Here is a 19,971-nt window from a genome sequence, read left to right on the forward strand (position 1 = left end):
GCACCCAAGGGGGGGGGGATAAGGACATGAACAACATACCTGGGCAAGCCGTTGCCCGGGGGGCCGCAGGGGGTGCCATTTCAACCCACTTTGGGCACCGGTGCAGGTGGGTGTTCCCTTTCCCACCCAATTGGGTTCCATTTTGGTCCACCGGGGCCCACCCCATTTTTTGTTTTCAGGCTGATTGGGGGGTGTGTTGGGCAATGCCGAGCCCCCAGACGTTGGCCAGAGCATGATTGTGATGCCTCTTTTTGGGCCGGGGGGGCGTTTGACAGCGCGGGAGGCTGCCTCCCTGCCCTTTGGGACGCTTGGGACCCCTGTTGAGTTGCATCCAGTACAAAGTAGCAGTGGTGGGGAGGGCTTGGGCCCCCCCCCCCCCCCCCGGGCAGAATGGTAAACTCGTGTCTACTCACCTCGTCGGCTCCATCGGCTGCCTCTCCTCGTGCGCCGGCTGCCTCTCCATCCAACCGCTTCTGCGTCCCCTTCTCTGCCCGGTGCTCGCGTGTCGCGATGTCGCTCTGCCGAGAGGGTCATCGCCGGCGTAGGCGGAGCGGCGGGCCCTTCGTTACAGAGACAACAAAGACATTTCACCCCTCGGGCTGTTGTTGCAGACAGAAAAACAAATTTGGCGCGCGTGCGCGCAAGGTCTGCTAGTTAATATATAATCTCGTTCCCCATCTCTCCATCAGAGCATGGCGCCGAGGCTGGTGTGCATCGTCGTTCAGATTGGCTCCATCGTCAACGCTGCGCCATCTGGTTCGGCGCTCGAGCTGCTGTTTGCCAGCTCTGGGTCTTCTGCACTGCCTCCCTCGTCGCCGCTAATGCCGCCACCCTCGCCGCCGCCCTCGCCGCTGCTGCCTTCGCCACCAAACTCGCCCCCTCTGCCTTCGTCGCCGCCCTCGCCGCCGCTACCATCGTCGCCGCCCTCACCGCCTTCTCCCCCCTCCGCGCCTCCCCCCGCGCTCTGGACGGCAGGGCTCGCCGGCGACTCAGCGGCGATGGACGCTCTCATCGCAGACACGGAGAATATCGACGAGCAGAACCCGGAGAACGGCTGGTCGGCGCTCTTCTTCGCCGCGGCGGAAGGCCTCGTCGCGCTCGCCACGAAACTGATTGACGGCGGTGCGGGCATCGACGAGCCGCGGTCGTCGATGGGATTCACGCCACTGGGCGCGGCCACCAGTTTCGGGCACGCCGAGGTCGCCAGGCTGCTCATCGATGCGGGCGCAGACGTCAACACAAAACAGGGGAGATATGAAACCACCCCCCTAATCGGCGCGGTCCGTATCACTCAGCACAGCGACTATGCGGCGGGCCTTGAGATCGTTAACATGCTGCTCGAGGCGGGAGCCGAGCCCGACCGGACTTCTACTTACACGGGCGAAAACGCGCTCATTGTCGCCATTAGGATGATGGCGACGCCAGATGGCATTGCAGGTGGCATGGCGACGAGAAACGAAATTGTCAAGGCCTTGGTCGAGGCAGGTGCTGACGTCAACTTTACTCGATCAAGCGATGGAGCTACTCCCCTAACGATGGCCAGCAACTATGGAAGCCTCGGCGCCGTAGAGTTCCTGGTTGGCAAGGGCGCTTACCTCGACGAAATGGTTCGGGGAGGAACCCCGCTCCTGAAGGCGCTATCACGAGTGATATTCTATGACAATACGTATCCAGGCGGGAAAGAAATTGCAGCCGTGCTGGTCAAGGCGGGAGCGAACATCTGGCTTACGGACCCGAGTGGGAACAATGCATGCGCCTATGCCCTGCATGCATGCGCCTATGTGCCTATTCCCTGCATTGAAGATCTCGGTCTGGCTGAGGCTTGCCTCTCCCCGGGGAGCCCTCCGCCTCCATCTTCGCCGCCCTCGCTGCCGATGTAATACATTGCCGAGGCACCTCCGAGGCCTCCTCCGCCTCCGTATGTCCTGACAGTGTAAGAGGTGTGCATGTGCAGGGTGCGTGAGTCCGTGATGGTGATAACGCACCTTGTCTAGGTTGCGTGCACACGCGCTGAGTAGTGAGTAGACGTGCCTGTATGTCCTGACAGTGTAAGAGGTGTGCATGTGCAGGGTGCGTGAGTCCGTGATGTTGATAACGCACCTTGTCTAGGTTGCGTGCACCTCCTCGCAGTAGGGCCCATGCCCCATGACCATGTTCCGGTAGAATGATTCAGTGTTGCCGAAAGCGACAAAAGCGCCCTTCCGACCGTGCTCCCCGCTGCTAAAGAATCTTCGAACCGAACTCCTCGCACAACACTGGGCACGGGACTGGCGCGCACTGGAAAAGAATTTAGCGGGCCGAGGTTCTCGAGGTGGATATCCTTTGGCCGCGTTGGGTAGCGAGGAATTTAGCATTGTGATTAGCCGTCGTTCGCGGTTCGAAGTAGTTGATAACCGCGCGAACTTGGTGGGGGCGGTTCACGAGCCAGTTCTCGCGTGAACCCAGTCAGTTCGCGAACCGCCGCGCGAACTTGGTGGGGGCGGTTCACGAACCAGTTCGCGAACCCAGTTCGCGAACCGGCGGTTCACCGCCGGTTCGCCAGACTCGGTTCGTTCACGGTTCACGGTTCGCGGCGGGTGTCGCGGGGGGAGTCGGTTCACGGATCACGGTTCACGGACTCGGGGTGGGGGCTAGTCGGTTCACGGTTCGGGGTTCACGGACTCGGGGCGGGGGCTAGTTGGTTCACGGTTCACGGTTCACGATTCCGGCGTGAACTGAGAGGCCTGGCAGCCGCGTTCGTTGCGAGACTTCGCGAGCAATGCCAACTCGATTTCTCTTTGCGGGTATGACGTATGTTGTAGGTAGCGCACTAAAATCACACAGTCACAGCGACACCGTTCGTCACCGTTGGTGCCCCGTGCCCCGTACGTGCCGCGTTGGCGCGTAAGTATGTGTGTCTCGCGCCTTGGGGGGGGGAGCGGAAAGGAGGAACCTCTTCCCAAGAGCACCACTCTTGTAAGTATACAGTGGGTTGCGGGCATTAAGAAAACAGGATTGCGCGGCACGCCGCCGTTTCTAAGCCTTTCCACAGCCCTCATCCACCCCACGCCGTGGTTTCTTGGCTCCGGCCGGGGCACTCATCAAGCCAGAGCGCCGGCCCGAAGAATTTTAGGTAAGAGGTAAGCTGCGGTCCGCGAGGGCGATGCCAGAGTCTGCCGCGGAGTCGGAAGTGCGTAGCAGGCGAAGAGAAATTTTGAGCTGGGCCTATGCGCCGGCGCCCCAGCGTAGAGGGCCTCGTGTAGCCCTCCTTTTGGTATTATAAAAAAGGTGCGCCAGTTCATTTGATAAACGGCGACCGCATCCGTTCCATCCGCGTTCGTCTCGTTGAATCCCACATCGCCTCATTGGGACCGCGTGCAGGTCCTCACTGGCTTGCCGGGGTCATGGCCCCCCCCCCTCTAGCGCCGCCGGAGGCGGCGTAGCTTCCGAGAAGCTAGCGGCGCCGGAGAGTGGAGAGGTCGACGTCGTCGCGACGGCCAGTGCCAGGCATCGCGAGGGAGCCGTCGTGCTGGACGCGCGGGATTTCCGACGCGATGTGCGACCAGCAGGGCTTGCCGATCTCCTTTCTCTCCCGCTCGTGGCTGATGAAGGAGACGGGTGGCGCGCCGCCCGCCTTTGCCGCCTCTGCCGCCTGGAGAGCCCTGTCCATCATGTCGTTGTCGAGGGCGTCGAGGTCGTCGCTGGTGCCGGTGGGTGCCGCAGCCGCGGCGCCTAACGCTGCCGACCGCGCCGCCGCCTCCGCCGCCCGCTCCGCCTCCGCCTGCTGCCGCCAGGCGTTGATCGGCTCGTCGTCGCACGCGACGCACATGTGCTGCCACTGCTGGCGCGGCGTCCGGCACTGGGCGTCGACGTAGGGCTGGGCCAAAGTTCCCACGTCGTGCCGAGTGCAGCCGCTGGCACCGCCCCTCTCCACGCATGCAGCGCCGATGCAATTGAAAGGGTAGTGTACGTGTCGCCTGTCGCCGCACCGCACGCCGCTCCATGCAGGTGGACAGGTGCTTGGCCGCGCCGGTGCCGGCGCGGTGCTGGCTGTGCGCCCGCGGAGCCCACGGCCCCGCAGGTCGCGTCCATCGCCTAAAACGCCCCCGCCTCCACGGCAGGGGCGGGGCAGCTGCCCCACTCCCCGAGGGGTGGACTGCGAGGCTCAGCTCGGGGACTGCGATGCTTGAATAGGAAACTTGTACATATAGAGGCTGCCGGACTGCGAGGTCTGCGACGCCCCCGGGGCACCAGTCTTCACCTACCCCATAGGGAAGTCTGTGCGACGGTAAGTCGGAGCAGTCTCGACACCTTCTCCACGAGTACGCGACAGTTGTGCGACCATGCTGCGCGCCTCCACGGCCTCTTCCACGGCGAACTCTGGTAGCCATAGCCTCCGTATCGAAGGAGCATCAACGTCCTGGCGCAGTTGGTTGGTGCGACAACTGCAACATAGCGGCGGCTTGAGGGAGAGCGACTGTCGCAGTCGGACTTGCGGAGAGGCGCCGAGCGGATCGTCGCCCGCCTTTATCGAGGCGAAACATGCGGAGAGACACCCATGCGCAGATGATGCGGAAAGGGCAATTCTGCCGGAGCTTGAGCAAATTATTTGGAGCTATGCCAAGGCGCGTGCAACTTATGGCCTCGTCATGAAGGAGCTAAAGCTGCGGATCAAGAAGCATTTCCGGCTCATCTTCCCAGGCTTTCTATTCCAACCGTGCATCTTTTTGATAGGGCTTCGCGAGGAGGTGTGACTGCCATAGAGGTACTTCCGGGCCGCGGGACGGCGCTGTGCCCTGACTCGGGCGGGGCGCGGGCCTCGAGGCGCGGGCCGAGCCACTCACACTGCGGCACACACGCGCGCAAGACGACGCAATCTGGAGACGCGTGCTTCGGGTGTGGTGTCGACCTCGCTCGATCGCAAACCCTCGGTACGAGCCGCTGGGGAGTGACTCGCACAGCCCTACGAGTGGGCGTTACGCGCGGTACGCCCACCGCGAACGCGTTCGGGGTCGCAGTGTGGTCCGCGCCGCCATTCACGAGCAGCGGCAAGCTCGTCACCGTCGACCACCAGGGCGCTCTCCGCCTATGGAAGTAGGCCAACTGTCGGGAGAGGAGGGGGATATCCGCGGAGATGCTTCGATGAGAGCAGTGCGGCGAGACGCCGTTGCTTCGCTCTTACACATCGCGTTCGGCTCTCTCGCGTTCCCCCGAAATTATCTCCTCCCTTCTTGATTGGACTGATACGTTCTGTACGTGGACTGTCTCCCTGTCGCTCTCTGGGTCTCTCTGTCGGTGTCGGCTCGCTGCCCAGAGTGAACCACGTCGTGTCTTCGGTCTGACTCCGCGCTCTCGCCCCCTCGGTGGGTGGTCTACCGTCTACGCCGTACCGCACTCCGTCTCTCGGCTCTCCTCAGCGTGTGTGTGACGACAGTGTGCACACCGGACACGCGACCGGCGCCCCGCCGGCGCCGCACGGGCGGCGCGACGTCGACTCGAGAGGTCGTGCGGCCGGGGCGGGGCGCGGCGGCCCCCCGGGCGCCACAGGCGACAGGGCCAGCTGTGAGCTGAGGAGGAGCGTGTGAAAGAGCGTAGCAAAAGGCTCTGAAAATCATCGCCCACATCAACAAGTGAGAGGGCTGGGCGAGGCGCGATCAAACTCAACATATATCATACTCCCCACCAGACATGGCGTAGTTAAAAGGAGCGGAACGCCGCGTTCCAAACGAGCGCGGTCCGCAGCCGCAGCCCGAGCGGCTCCCGCAGCTCGGGTGCAAAGACGTTGTAGCCGTGCGCCTGCAGCCGCTGCAGCACCAGCTCCGCGACTACCGCGGGCTGCAGCAGCGCGCGCGCTTGCGGGGAGAGGTCCGGCGCCAGCGCGCGCGCGGCGAGGAGGTGGGTGGTCGCCTCGTGCGCCAGCTCGGCCGCGGCGTCGCAGAGCGGGGCGCTCGGCCGGCCGGAGAGGAGCTGCTTGAGCGAAGCGCCTGGCGCAGAGAGGGCGCCGTGCATGTGTGAGCCAGCAGAGGTGGGAACAGGAGCTGCCGGAGCGGGAGTAGCACCGTGCCGCTGCGCCACATCGGCGGGGATGTAGGAGGCGCCTGCGGGGAGGGCCCGAGAGCGCTGAGGGACGGCGTGGCGCCGCGTCCAGCGGGGGATGCCGGGAGAGGCGCCTAAGACTTAGACCGCTCACGTATTGCGGCCGTGCGCCACGTCGGCAGGGGTGGAGCGGGGAGAGGCGCCTTGCTCCGCGTGGTGCGCCGCGCCGCGCAGCAACGTGGCGATGCCTGCTCAGTGACGGCTCGTGCTGAGCCCTCGTCCAGTGGCTCGACGTCGTCGCAGCAGAGGGGGCGATGCCGACGGCGCAGCCGACGTGCAGCGCTGCGCTCTCGGTGGGTTCATCGGCAGCGACGCCCGACGCCTTGTGTCGAGAGGCGGACGGGCGACCTCGAGCCGTCTCGTGCAATCTCGAGCCGTCTCGTGCAATCTCGGCGAGTCTCGCACGTCGGCAGCGACGGCCACCGAGCGAGGGCAGGCACGGCGTCAGCGGCGTCACTCCTCCAACGAGACGCAATGCCGGTGCACCCCCCGCCTCGAGCGAGAGGGCAACCTCGGCTCCCCTCGGCTCCCCTCGGCTCCCCTCGGCTCCCCTCGGCGAGTACCAGCGCCAGCTCGTACCGGCTCCTCTCAGATCTCGGCTCGTCTCTCAGGCCAATCTCGAGCCTATCTCCCACTCTCGGCCAATCTCGAGCCAATCTCCCACTCTCGGGCACCTCGAGCGAGAGGTGCAGCAGCGAGCCCGCCGTCCTCTCGCAGTAGCGGAGCAGCTCGGCGCGGTCCGCCGGCTTGGGAGAGGGGGGAGGGCGGCAGGGCGGGAGCGGGTGAGGCGTGCACAGGCCGGTGCAGGGGAGGAGAGCCACCGCCGCGCCTCGGAAGTGTCTCGGAAGTGTCTCGGAAGTGTCTCGGAAGTGTCTCATAGGCGTTAGGCGGCGGCGAGCCTGTGTCGTGTCGACGTCGTCCTCGCGCGCTTCGAGCATCTGGTGGAAGAAGCGGCCGGTGAGACCACCACCGGCGGCGGCGCCGGCGAGCGCCTGCGCGACGGGGTTGTCGGGCGGCTCGCCGCGCAGCGCCGCCGTCACGGTGCTGCGCCACCAGACGAAGCGCATGCGCGCAATCTGAGGCTCGCGTGTCGAGGAGCGCACGCGGGCCGTCTCGAGGTTGAAGGCGTGCAGCGCGAAGAGCGCAGGGCGCACGGCGGCCGGCGCGGAGAGGTTGCAGAGGTAGCGCTCGACGTCGCGCTCCTGGACGAGCTCGACGCAGTAGTTGAGCGCCTTTGCGCTCGTCTGATAGCCTCGACGGCCGCGAGCAAGCATGGTTTCGAGTAAGCGGCAGAGCGTTTTGCAGGTTGAACTCTCACGGCGAAATGGGTGTCGCTGGCGCCCTAGTTGCAGCCGCGCAATATTTCTTTTGAGCAAGCCGTCGAAGTTTCAAGCCGTCGAAGTTTCTGTCCGACGGGCATAGGAAGAAATTCATTATGCGCATTTAGGGGACGCACACTTTTGTTTTGTTCGCCAGGCGGGGGGGGGGCGGCCCTTCGTCGGAAGGCGCCCCCGGTTTCCACCTCGGAGCAGCTGCTCGGAGCATGCTTTCGCTGGCAGCCCTCGCCGCGATCGCGACTCGGGCGCTGGACAGCTCGAGCCAGGCGTCGATTGTCGCGGCGGCCAGGCGGTCGCGAGTCCGAGAGCGGCAGAGCTCGCAGCGGCTGCGGGAGGCGGCGAGCGTGCCCAGTGGCCAGCTGGCAGGCATCGTCCCAGATGACGTCTTTCGAGACACCGCCATCCGCGAGGGGCTCGCCAGTAATCTGCAGGAGATGGAGCGGCGGCGGGCAGAGGAACAGGCCATCTGGGCGGCATCCGAGCATGACGCCGCCTTCGCCGCCGCCCGAGCCGCCCTATCCCGGCAGTCGTGGCCGCTCTCGGCGCGGCAGTGTGGCCCGCTCGCGGTCGAGGCTGTCCGCGCGGCGACCGCCGAGTGCGCACCTCTCCCACTCTCCACCGTGTCGTGGTGGGCCTTTTACACGGAGCCTCTTCCCAGAACCTTCTTGGAACATTACCACGAGGTGCGCTCGCGAGTACCTCGCGCTGCACGGCGAGCTGCTCCGCGCGCTCGAGTACTGCGCGCCGCTGCAGCGCGGCGATGTGCTGCACGCCGCCGCTGCGACGCGCTTCGGTGCAGCCGAGAGCGCGGTGGAGTGCGACACTCAGCAGCGCGCTTCACGGGTCTGGCCGTGGATCAGGCGCCGACCGGCTGCTGCTGCGCGTGGGCGAGCTCTCGCTGGCGGCGCCTCAAAATTGCTCGCCGCGCTCTCCTCCTTCATTCACCGCTCATCCTCATATAGGCGAGCTACTCGGGCCGCCACCCTCGCCCATCGCCTCCACCGCCGCGTCGCACTTGCCCACCGTTTGGGCGCTCTTCTCGCGCGAGGTCGAGTCCGTGAATTAATAAAGGACCAGGTTATTACTTAGCCATTAACTAATAAGCTCGCTCCTCTTCTCGCGCGAGGTCGCTGCGGCGCTGCGCGAGCGGCACGGCCGTGCGTGGAGGGCCGAGCCGGCGGCGCAGGCCCCTCGCCGCCGACACCGCGACGCGCAGCCGGGGCACTGGGAGCAGCTTTCGTCACGCCTCCGGCTGTGGGCAGGCCTTGCGTCGCCTGCGGCGCGACGCTCGCGGCGAGATTCGCGCGCGCCACTCCGTGCGGAGGCATCCGCGCGAGACCTTCCCTTGGAACTTTCCCCGTACCCTTGCCCTGCCGGCACCCTGCCGGCACCCCTCCCGGCGCCTTCCCCGCACCCCTGCCGGCACCTTCCCCGCAGGCGGCCGCCCACGCGCAAGGCGGACCCGCTCGCACGCGCGCCGCCGCCGCAACAGCAGCCGAAGCAGCCGCCGCCGCCGCCGCCGCCGCCGCCGCCGCCGTCGCCGTCGCCACTGCTGTTGCAGTCGCAGCCGTCGCAGGCGGCGCAGCGGGCGGCGGCGCGCGGCGGTGCTGTCGGGGAGGGTGCCGCGCGCCGCCGTGACGAGGCCGTGGCAACGATCGAGGCCGTCTCTCTCTTGCGCGGCGGCGGCGTGCGAGCCTCTGCTTGCGCGAGCGGGCCTGTCTCCGCCGGCGCCGCGGTCCGCCCCTCCCGGCTGCGCCTTGACGCACCCTTCGCCGCCTCGGCCGCCGGAGCGGTTTGCGTGTCCGCCGCGCCCGGCGGCGCGGCAGCGGCGGCGTGGCTGCCGGACGGGGCCGCCGTCGAGGCGGTCTGCACGCGCGAGGCGCATCGCACCACTCTCTCCCGCTTCTCGGCCCCTCCTCCTCCTGCTTCCACATCAGCCTCTTCGCCCTCCCCTCGCAGGCGCCGTGCCCCCTCCCGCTCGGCGACCTGCTCGGCTCGCTCGCCGTCTCGCCCGTGCCGCTGCTGCTCCTCCTCGCCATCACGTCGGGGTTTGGCGCGGGCGTGGCGAGGGGGCTGGATGAGGGGGATGAATGAGAGCGGCCGCGGCCGGGGGCGAGGGGAAAATTCAATAGCGAAACCTCGAATGCACAACTACAGTACAGTGCACGACGTAGAACGAAACGAGCATCAACACACAAATAGAGACGAACACGCGCCGATCCAGGGCAAATATGCACAAACACATGTGAGGGACACTACTACTCGCGAGGGCCTGGCGAACCGCCGTCGGAAGATTCGCGATGAGCTCAGGAGGGCCGGGTCTTGTTCTCAAGGGCGACGGTGTACGCCTCGATGGCCTCCATCCGCCTCGACTCGCTCATGGCAGTTGGCGCTGGCCACGATGCCTCGATGTTGGCCTCGATGTCTTTGGGGCTGGCCTGCTTCGACTTCTCCTCGAGGTTGCGCGTGAAGTCGATCGAGAGCTGGCGCGTGGGGCTGATGCGTCCCATCATGTCGACCATCCAGCCGCCGGGTTCCCTGCGTGAGCGCAAGAGTAACCCGAAGAGCTGAAGATGAGCGGTGCGCGCAGGGGTCGGCGTGACGGGGCGAGGGACGCGCCGCGCGGGGCGCCGCCTCACCGGCCCAAGTGGCGCAGGGCGAGGCGGCGAGAACCGAGCGAGCACGTCCTCGTGAGCCCCGTGGCTCCAACCAGGCCCTTCCTTTTTTGAGCAGGTGTGACGCCGCGCGAGCGACGCTCCGAGATCGCCCGAGATAGCGCGGCGCGGCGGTGGGTGAGGTGGGGTGGGGTGGAGTGGAGTGGCGTGGAGCTCCGGGATTGCGCGAGATTGTGCGAGATCGCCCGAGGTCACGCGGCGCGGCCCGAGATCACCCGAGATCGCGCGGCCCGAGATCACGCGGCGCGGCCCGGGGCGGAGTGGATGGGTTGGGAGCGAGGGGGCGGAAGTGTTCAGTGCGGTAGATCGGTCAGTCGGGGCGCGTGAGCCGGACTTGGGAACAAGCAAGGGCACAACAAACAACAGACGACAGGGCGGCCGGATGCAGAGGCGGCGGGCGAGCCGGAGGTGGCGCCATCGCCGGCGCCGCCGCCGGTGTTCAAGACGCTCAGGGAGAAGAAGGCGGCTCAGGCGTCGGCGGAGGGCTGGGCGGCGGAGGTGGCGAGGGCCGAGGAGCTCTACGAGGAGCTACGCGAGCGCGCGCCCCAGCACTGCCGCCGTGGCGGCAAGTGGGCGCGCGAGAAGTTCTTGATGGCGGTGGAGGGAGAGTTCCCACGCGCGCGAGGGGCGGGCGTTCCCAAGGGGACGATCCTGTGCCTCGGCAGGGTGCTCGATGCGCACGAGGAGCAGGACGACGCGGAGGGTGGGCACCGGGATTGGGAGGAGGACCCGCTCGGGTTCGACACCAACCCGATGCTGCTCCGCGCCATGTGCATGGCGTTCGAGTGAACGCCGTGCACGCAGCCCGTGCCTTTTGGTGTACCCCGTTTGTGCCGCGTCCTGTGCCCCCGAGTTCATTTTACAAAAGTGACATGCGAGGCTAGAGCAGGCTTGCTCCACCTCTAGCAATCTCACCGGCCGGCGAGGCACGGACGAGACCGTGTGTGGGGTCTAGTGAGGTGTCTAGGCATTAACAGAAAAAGAAAAAGGTCGAAACACTATTGCTGGGCGCCACACAACCAGGCCCTGTGGTTCGTAGAGCTCTATCGGCTAGAGCGTAGTTGCGTAGTGGAACGACTGCCGACGGTACGATGTTCAGGGGCATCTTCTGCAAGAGCCCTGCAGCGCCTCGCGCGCCCGCTGGCGATCGGCATGCACCGTCTCTCAAGGAGCTTGCGCTTCGTATCGTGGTAATGCAGTGCGACGGCGCGTGCGATACGGCTTCCGTCGAGGACGTGGAAGAGATTGCGGCATGCCTCGCCCAGTGGCCGCCGTCGTCCTTCGAGTGGGTGCTGCCTCGCATCAACCCGCGCCTCCTCGTCTGCTGCCAAAAGTACGGACTGCCGCACATGCATTCGTCAAGCGCGATTGCACTCCGCTCGGCTGCCACCGCCGCGCTGCTCGACGCGGCCATCCGGCGCGAGGAGCACCGCTACCGCGCGTGGCGTGCCGCTGCCTCGGACAAGGCGGCGACCGACGAGGACGCCGAGAGGCTCGCCCTCATCGACGTCCATTCCGACTGGGGCCAATACCTGTCGACGAGCGCGCCGCCGTCGCTTCCCTCTGCTTCGCTACTCTTCTCGCATGACCGTGCCCTGGCGGCCGAGCCGCTCGGCGCGCCTGTCTTCGAGCGCGACCTCGCGACGTTCGAGCTCAACCTGGACGCCTTCACCAACGGCCTCCTGCGCGGCCTGGACATGTCCGGCTGCGTCCTCGCGGGCGGGGCCGTGCTCGCATGCGTGCTGCGCGCCAAGATCCCGACCTCCGCCCGCTCGCCCTCGCCGGCGCGCTCCGAGCGGGCATCTGAGCGCGCGTCCTCCTCGGCGGGAGACTGCCCGCCCACGGCGGGAGACTTCACGCCCACGGCGGGGGGCAGCACGCCGCCGGCCTCCTCGCCCTGCAGCCCGCCTGAAACGTCCTCGCCGCCGACGTGCGGCCCTGATGCCGCCGCCCTGGTGATGGACGACGAGGAGAGGCTGGTGGAGGTCGAGGCGCGGCGCGCCTTCTTCGAGCCGGCCCACCACGAGCACTGCCGGCGCGGGACGTCGCGCCGCTGCGAGGGCAAGGTCGACGACGGCGACGGCGGGAGCGAGAGCACGCGCTCCCCCTTTGCGACCTCTTCGGATGTCGACCTCTTCCTCGTCGGACTGAGCGCAGAGCAGGCCCTCGCAAAGGTGCGAGCGATCCACCGCGTCCTCCGCCGCAACCACCACGGCTCGAAGCTGCTCCTCGTCAAGACGGGCTCGGCGATCACCTTCGTCGCCGGCGGCTTCCCGCAGCGCTTTGTCCAGGCCCAGACGCCTCCTAGACACGTTTCCTAAGCCGTTGGATTCCCGCAGCGCTTTCCCCAGGTCCTCACACCCCACGCGGTTGCCGTCCCTCTCGATCTTTCCCCCGCGCTTCGTCCCTCGCACCCCTCTCTTTTCCGTCCCTCTCTCCCACGCGCGAGCCTCATTGCAGGTTGTCCTCAAGCTCTTCGCCTCGGCCGCCGACGTCCTCTCCTCGTTCGACGTGGACTGCTGCGGCTTCTGCTACGACGGCGCGGCGGTGCGCTGCACGCACCGAGCGATGCGTGCCGCCGCGACCAAGGTCAACCTCGTCGACGTCGACCGGCGGTCCAAGACGTACGAGTCGCGTCTACTCAAGTACGGCCGACGGGGCTTCGCCATCGGTTTGGGAGCCGACCTCTTCGACCCGTCGCGCGTCGACCCCGGCTTGTTCGACGCGACCACGCTGCTCGGCGCCGAGGGGCTGCCGAAGAGCGGGCTTGCCCGCCTCCTCGTCTCCGACAAGCTCGGCGAGCGCAAGCGATCCGTGCAGCTGCCTCGACTCCTCCAGCTCTCGGCACTAGCCGCCGGCCCTCCGCTGCAGCTCGCCGACGCGTGGGCGGCGGGCTGGCTTGGGCACTGGCGAGCGCGAGACACGATCGTCCCGCTCAGGACGACCACGCGTTACTTCCGCGGCGACGTCGAGATGAGCGGGAACGAGATGTACAACGTTACCGAGGCCGACGAGGCGAGCGGTGAGGCGGCGACGGGCAACGAGGCCACCGGCATGCGGCCGGTCCTGTACTCGCCCGGTGTCGTGCCATGGCGAGTGGGGTACGATTGCCTCCGGATCGAGGCCGCGCTGCAGGGCGCGCGTCACAAGGGCGACAACTGGTGCGATTTCCTACACTCGCAAGACGGGCGAGGCATGAGCGAGTCGGAGCTGCGCGGCTACCCGGCCGAAGGCGCGCGCTTCGCCCTCACCGCGCAGCGCTCCCTCTCGGTGCTGCCGTCCGAGCACGTGAGCGACTGGGGCTACAAGCTCGGCTGCCTGCTGACACCGTCGTCCTTCTCGCTGGCGGAGCGCAATGCGTCCTTCTCGCCCGTCCCTGCGGCCGGCTTCAGCTCCAGCTGCCACCTGCCGCCGAGCGTGGCGTCGCACAACCTCGCAGAGCTCGTCCTCACAGCGCCGCCGATCAAGCTGCCGCCGCCCACTCCGGTGCGCTCGGCCCCGGACTTCTTCCGAGCCAGCCGCGAGCTGCCGCTCCCAGCCGCCGACGACACCGCCATCGAGGCGGCAAGCGAGCCGCCACCGCGCATGAGTGAGGCTGAGTGCGAGGCTGCGTTCGCAGCGCTCGGCGAGGAGGAGCGCGAGGTCTTCATCAAGATGGAGTCGAAAGACGTGCGCCGGCACAAGCGAGAGAAGAGCGGCGACAAGCCGGGTCCCTCCCGTCACTCGCCGCGCTTGCGGCTGGGCGAGGTGGTCGAGGTCAAGGTCAAGACGGGTCCCTACTGTCAGATGGGTCACCCGGACGAGGTGTGGCAGCGTGGCAAGATCGTGCGCGTCAAGACGTTCGCGAGGCCGCCAAAGCCCGAGCGTGGCTACCATCATCCGGCTCCTGCCAACAAGCTGCTCGTCGACCTGCGCGACACAACGCCGGGAGCATGCGCCGACATCGCTGCTGTCAAGAAGGGGGGCGAGTCGGAGGTTGGCGATGGCGACGACGACGGCGGCGGCACCACCGAGGCGGGCGAGGCCGAGGCGGGCGAGGCCGAGTCGGCTGCTGCCGAGGAGGCTGAGGTGGCCGGGTCCGACGCCGTCTCTGTTGCCTCGACCGCACCATTTGTCTCGCTTTACGAGTTCGCTGACAGCGCCGGTGCGCTCGCGACCGAGATTGCAGCCGGCCACTTGATTGAGGTCGAAGCACACGACTGGCTCGTGCGCCGCCCCTTCGCTCCGTACGACACGCTGCGCAAGCTGTCCGAGGCGGGCCTCGTCCCGACGGGGGAGCGGCCTGGCTTTGACGGCCTGAGCTACTACAAGCTCACGACCATGCTGCCCCTCCTCCACAAGCGCGGCCTGGTGCTGCGCGGGGCGCTGACGCCGAGCGAGGCTGCCACCGCGCGGGAGATCAACGAGAGCGTCCGGAACGACCCCGTCCTCCGCGTGTACAGCGGCGACGCCGCTTGCATCGAGCTCTCGTTCGACGCTGGCACCACCTGCGAGGAGCAAGACATCGCTGGCTTCCTATTCGGCGACCTCGTCGTCATCGTCGGCCTGGCGAAGCAGCCGCAGTTCAACGGCCGGCGGGGGACGGTCATCGGCGGCTTCGAGCCGGAAGGCGGCCGCTACCCTGTGGAGGTCGAGCTGCTGGCCGGAGAGGTGAAGCGGATGAAGATCAAGATGAACAACCTGCGCTTCCGGTCGAGGGAGGAGGACGAGGGCGGAGCCGATGCCGGCGGCGACGACATGCTTGCCGGGACGCCAAGTGCTCCGCCCGCCGGCGGCAACGCGAGTGCGGGCGGCGGTGGCGGCGGCGCTGCTGTCGCCGTGCCAGCAGGTGGCCCTGCTGCTCCTGGCGGCGCTGCTACCGCTGGCGGCGCTGCTACGGCTGGCGGCGCTGCCACCGCTGGCGGCGCTACCATCCATGCCGTCGCTTTCCCCGGTGGCGGCGCTGTCGTGGGCGGCGAGTTTGGCCCAGCTGTCATGCAGCAGCTGTTGCAGCAGATGCCGGGGCCAAACGCGTTCGTGCCGCCGCCCGGCCTGGCTGAGGCGGTGTCACAGCGCATGACGCAGCGTATGGCCGGACACCAGGGGCAGCTGAGCGCCGAAACCGTGGTCACGCAGATGGCTGCGGTTCTCGAAGAGATGCGGATCCTCCCGCCGCGCGATGGAACGTGAGCGTCCGTTGCGACTGGCCCGAAGGAAGGCGAAGCTGTCGTGACCGCCGCAGGTAGGCGCTTCGTCGTTAGCAGCTCCTCGCATTTGCCGCATCCGATCCTGTCTACTACGTCGCGACGCACTCCCTCGCCCCTTCGCATGGGGGCGTGATGTGTACTCTCGGCCGAGCACTCTTGCGCGCCGCTCGCGGCCGCTGTCTCGCTTTCTGGCATGCACTCTGGTGTCTCGCTCTCGGTCTGCGCAGACTGTGTCGTATCCACAGCTCTCGTCGCTACGTCAATGACAATGTTCCTGTCATGTCTGCTTTCGGCTCTACGACTACGTTATCTGCCTCGTTCTGCGCTTTCTTCTTTTTTCTTGCCTTTTTGTTTCTCTCCACATTTCATACATCACAGAATTTGGAGAAGTTTACCTTACCTTACCTTACCTCACAGAATTTATTCGAACGCAATCGTGTCACGGGAGCTGCGAGCCGCCGGCGCGCCTCACTCGCCCACGTCCATCAGCCCGCTCCGATTCGGCCTCATGCCCACCTCCATCAGCCCGCTCCGATTCGCCGAGCACAAGGCCTTCCTCCGGGTCGTCCACTCTCTCGGCGACGCGCTCTACCTCGGCTCACTCTTGCCCGGAGCCATCAAGAGGTACCTCGAGCACTGGCTGCCGCTCGTCGCAAGCGAGGGCGACGGCGTCTGTCTCATCCCGCCCATCGACATCGCCTGGGTGTGGCACCTACACCGGCTTGCTCCTCGCCGCTACGCCGCGTATTGCAACGAGCGCTTCGGGCGGGTGCTCGATCCGTCGGCATCGGCCTTCAAGGCACAGAGCGCTGCGGAGGAGGCCGATGGTGAGACTCGGCGGCTGTGGGAGAAGCGTTATTACGACGAGCCCTTCTTCCAGCAGCGCAGCGAAGGCGGGAGCAGCCCGGCGGAGTGCGGCCCTCGCGACCCGCTCTCGAACCAGACGACGCTCTGCGACGAGGTCAAGGAGGCGTGTGCTTTGATTCGCAGCGAACTCGGCTTCGACTACGACGTGGAGGCCTGTTCCGCGCGCCAGCGCACCTTCCTCTGGCAGGTCTCGCAGCCAGAGTTCAGCGAGGGCGGCAGCAAGGGCCGCGTCAACTTTGCGGTGGCCGCCGGCGCGCGTTACCTCCAGTTCCTGGGCCTGATGAAGAGGTACGGGTACGAGGAGCACTTCTTCGTGCCGTCCTACGACATCGACTTTGCGTGGCACACGCACATGCTCTCCAGCACCACCGCCTACCTCCGCGAGACCGAGGAGCTCGCCGACGCCCCCGGTGGCGTCGACCACGACGACTCGGTTGAGGACAGCGAGCTGCACGAGGGCTGGGCCGAGACGAAGGTGCTATGGGCGCTCGAGCACGGCGACGCGGCCGACCCGATCGACCGGACCGGCGTCACGAACCGCGGCGAGCCGCCGGACTGGTGGTTCAAAACCGACGGCGCCGATGTCTTTCGCGTGCGGGACGGCTTCCTGTCGGAGGAGGAGGTGGCGAACGCGCTCGAGAAGCTGAGCAGCGAGGCAAACGTCCGGAAAAAGGCGCACAGCGGCTTCGACATGGTCTGCCCGGTCAGCGGCGACGTCATGCGCCGCCTCAGAGAGCAGCTCGACGCCGATGGGGCGGTGGCGGCGGAATCGTGGGCAGACCTGCCGGCACAGGCGGCGCAGGAGCCGCAGCAGGCCGGGGAGCAGGAGCTGGTGGAGGTGCCTGCGCGGGTGTGCCCGGCCTCCAAGAGCGTTCCCCAGCACAAGGACAAGCCGGACGGCAAGGGCGCTGCGGTGGGCAGCTGGGTCTGCGTCGTCTATCTCACCGACCAGCCCGGCAGCGCGCTCGTCCTCGTCGACGACGTGACCGGCCGCGAGTTTCGCGTCCCTGTTGTGGCGGGACGGCTGTGCTGCTGGCCGAACGCCCGCTTCTCACACCGCGTGGATGTGGACAACGTGGTGGCCGCAGACGCGGTTGAGGCGCACTTGACCAAGCTAGAGAGCGCCCGGTGTATGCTCGGACCCATGGCCTTCAGCCAATCCAAGCAGATCGTATACACCGAGGGGGGCTGTGGCGGCGGCGGCTGTGGGGGCTGTGGCGGCGGCGGCTGTGGCGGCGGCGGCTTCTACGGCGGCGGCTTCGGCGGCGGCGGCTTTGGGGCGGCGGCGGGGTGCGGTTGTTGGGGCGGCGGTGGCGGCGGCGGCGGCGGCGGCGTACCCGCAATCGTCGACCCGGCAAAGATAGAGTGGGGCATCGTCGTTGGAGTGACCTCGGGTTGGGGCACGACCAGCCGCGAGTTTGCGCCGTCTGCATACAAAGAAGGTGGCCATCTGCACGAGGCGGCCATCTCGCAGGCGCTCTGGCAGCAGCTGCAACAGCAGATCCGGGAGCTTGAGGCGCGGCTTGCGCGGATCGCAGACCAGTCAGACTATGTGACGAGTTGCAGGCCCGCTTGCTGCGGCGGGCCGTGCTTTGATGCCTACAAAGTCGTCGCCGCTTTCCTCAAGGCCACACGCGACGTGGGCTTGGCAACAGTGAACGTGCTGCTCGCGGCGTTCGGCGTGTACCTCTACTTCGGCGTAGGCAGCTCGGCGAGCTCGGAAGAAATCCGAGGAAAATACTACCTGGAGGAATCCTCCAGCGATGGCCTGGAGAAAATACTTCCTGGAGGAATGCGCAGGAAGCGCAGGAAGCGCATGCAGATTGCGTTGCAGGAAGCGCAGGCCACAGAGCTTGCGGCTCGAGAAGACCTCGCAAAGTTCGACATCGTCCTGCCCGCCGATGCTCTCGATGCACCCGGGCAACAGCTGGTGATGGTGCAGGTGCCGGCAGGGCTCTCGGGCGGGCAGTCCTTCCAGGTCAAGACGTCCGTGGTGCAGATCCCCCCAGGCTTTGCCGCCGGCCAGTATTTCCTGATGCTGTGGCCACCGCCTAAACCGGCGCAGCCCGTCAAGGCGCAGCGCGTCGCGGCGCAGCCAGTGGCGCCCGTGCCGCCTGCTGGCTTGCAGATGGAGCGGCGACCCGCGGAGCAAGTCGTCGTTAAGGGCCCTTCCAAGGTCGCGGTGACCCAGAGCGACGAGGCGCCCGTGCCGCCTGCTGGCTTGCAGATGGAGCGGCAACCCGCGGAGCAAGTCGTCGTTAAGGGCCCTTCCAAGGTCGCGATGACCCAGCGGTCCCAGAGCGACGAGGCGCGCCTGAGAGAGCTACTGGACATTAGCGTTCTCACTCAAGCCGAATTTGAGAAGCTGCTGAATGCGGATAACATGCAGCTTGCTGCGGAGCACATGGGCATTCCGAGGAACTACTGGAGTTGACACGCCGTCAGTTCCACTACCCTCCCCGTCTTGCCTGGGTGCGGCGAGGGCGGTCGAGTGCACGGAGCTAAGTGCCTCGCCGTCCTCGCAGGAGTCGCTTAGGCGGCTCCCGTGGTGTACTTGTGTTAGTGCCAGTGCGCGCCAGCCCGTGCCTAGTGTCGTGCGAGGAACTTTGACATTTTTCAAATTCTTTTTCTAATTCTTTTTCTGGCGAGCCTGTGATAGTGCTAGCACGCGCCAGTTCGCACTTGTGTCGAGCCTGTCTGCTGTGAGAGAGAGTTGTTTTGCTTTCCCCCAAAAGCGCAACAGGGAAGATTCTCCTATTGATAAACTCAGACAAATTCCCCGACCCAAATCGCCGGGCAAAACTCGGCGCGGCGGAATAGGCCTGGCTGGGGCGGCGGCACTGCAGAGAGAGAGAGAGAGACAGAGAGTTCGTTCAACCCTGCTGCTGGGCGTCGCGGTCCTAAGCCTGGCGCGCATGCCGGCTTCAGCTCCTGAGTGCGCGGCTGCGCTTCCTCCTCTGCCACTTCTCGCCCTCCTCATCCTCCGGGGTCTTGCGCTCGGAAGCCACTGCAGTAAAAAGAGCGACCTCAAGGATTACTGCTGCTCGATCGGCTGCGACACATCATACGATATGTCGGAGTTGTACCCCGAGATGGAGCCACCAAGCTGCACGAAGGGCGGAACTTACGGCACAAACACAACGGCAGACATCTTTCGTATAGCGGACAAAGACGGTTGCAGCCCCCTCGCAGAGGGGTCATGCTCATGGTCTCCACAGGCTGATAAATGGTGCCAGGAAAGAGGGTTCTGCGGCGAACCACAGTCAACGGGGTATTCCGGTTGCTTCCCGGGGGTTATTGCCGGAGACCCGGTGGCGCCACCACCCTCAATGGTGCCTGATCCGCCTCCACCGACGCCGCCGCCGCCCTCGCCTCCGCCGCCGTCGACGCCTTACCCCAGTCCGCCACCGCCCAGCCCCCCGCCACCGTCTCCACCGCCACCGTCGCCACCGTCATCGCCGCCGCCATCGTCGCCTCCGCCACCCTCCCCGCCGCCCTCACTACCACCACCCTCACCACCGCCCCCCTCTGCGCTGCCCTCGCCGCCGCCCTCGCCGCCGCCGCCCTCGCCGCCCCCACCCCCGCCGCCACCCTCGCCGCCGCCACCCTCGCCGCCGCCTTCGCCGCCTCCACCCTCGCCACCGCCCTCGCCGCCTCCATCATCGCCACCCTCGCCGACGCCGCTGCCGCCGCCATCCTCGCCACCGATCTGGCCTATTGTTCACCCGTCCCCGCCTCCGCCGCCGCCGCTGCCGCCGCCGCCCTCGCCGCCGCCCTCATTTCCACCCTCGCCGCCACCACCCTCTCCACCCCCGTCGCCACCGCCCTCGC

General features: G+C 66.9%; 3 protein-coding genes across 3 annotated transcripts; 2 read left to right on the top strand and 1 right to left on the bottom strand.

Annotated features, from left to right (window-relative positions):
- Positions 1-5,676: 5,676 nt before the first annotated feature.
- EMIHUDRAFT_235540 (hypothetical protein) lies at positions 5,677-7,349 on the bottom strand (the record flags this gene model as incomplete). Its single annotated transcript, XM_005779930.1, has 4 exons — positions 5,677-5,963; positions 6,039-6,077; positions 6,254-6,290; positions 6,990-7,349. The coding sequence occupies 4 exons, from the start codon at positions 7,347-7,349 to the stop codon at positions 5,677-5,679; spliced, it is 723 nt and encodes a 240-aa protein (XP_005779987.1).
- A 219-nt stretch (positions 7,350-7,568) lies between these two features.
- On the top strand, positions 7,569-9,506 carry EMIHUDRAFT_457116 (hypothetical protein; the record flags this gene model as incomplete). Its single annotated transcript, XM_005779931.1, has 7 exons — positions 7,569-8,007; positions 8,096-8,205; positions 8,273-8,299; positions 8,375-8,460; positions 8,675-8,728; positions 9,055-9,147; positions 9,372-9,506. Exons 1-7 carry the CDS (start codon positions 7,619-7,621, stop codon positions 9,504-9,506), a joined length of 894 nt encoding a protein of 297 aa, XP_005779988.1. The 5' UTR covers positions 7,569-7,618.
- A 5,223-nt stretch (positions 9,507-14,729) lies between these two features.
- On the top strand, positions 14,730-15,442 carry EMIHUDRAFT_366521 (hypothetical protein). The gene has a single exon (XM_005779932.1). It carries the CDS (start codon positions 14,747-14,749, stop codon positions 15,254-15,256), a length of 510 nt encoding a protein of 169 aa, XP_005779989.1. The 5' UTR covers positions 14,730-14,746; the 3' UTR covers positions 15,257-15,442.
- The last annotated feature ends 4,529 nt before the right edge of the window (positions 15,443-19,971 follow it).

The sequence above is a fragment of the Emiliania huxleyi genome, assembly GCF_000372725.1.
Source record: "Emiliania huxleyi CCMP1516 unplaced genomic scaffold EMIHUscaffold_222, whole genome shotgun sequence".
Taxonomy (NCBI): Eukaryota; Haptophyta; order Isochrysidales; family Noelaerhabdaceae; genus Emiliania; species Emiliania huxleyi.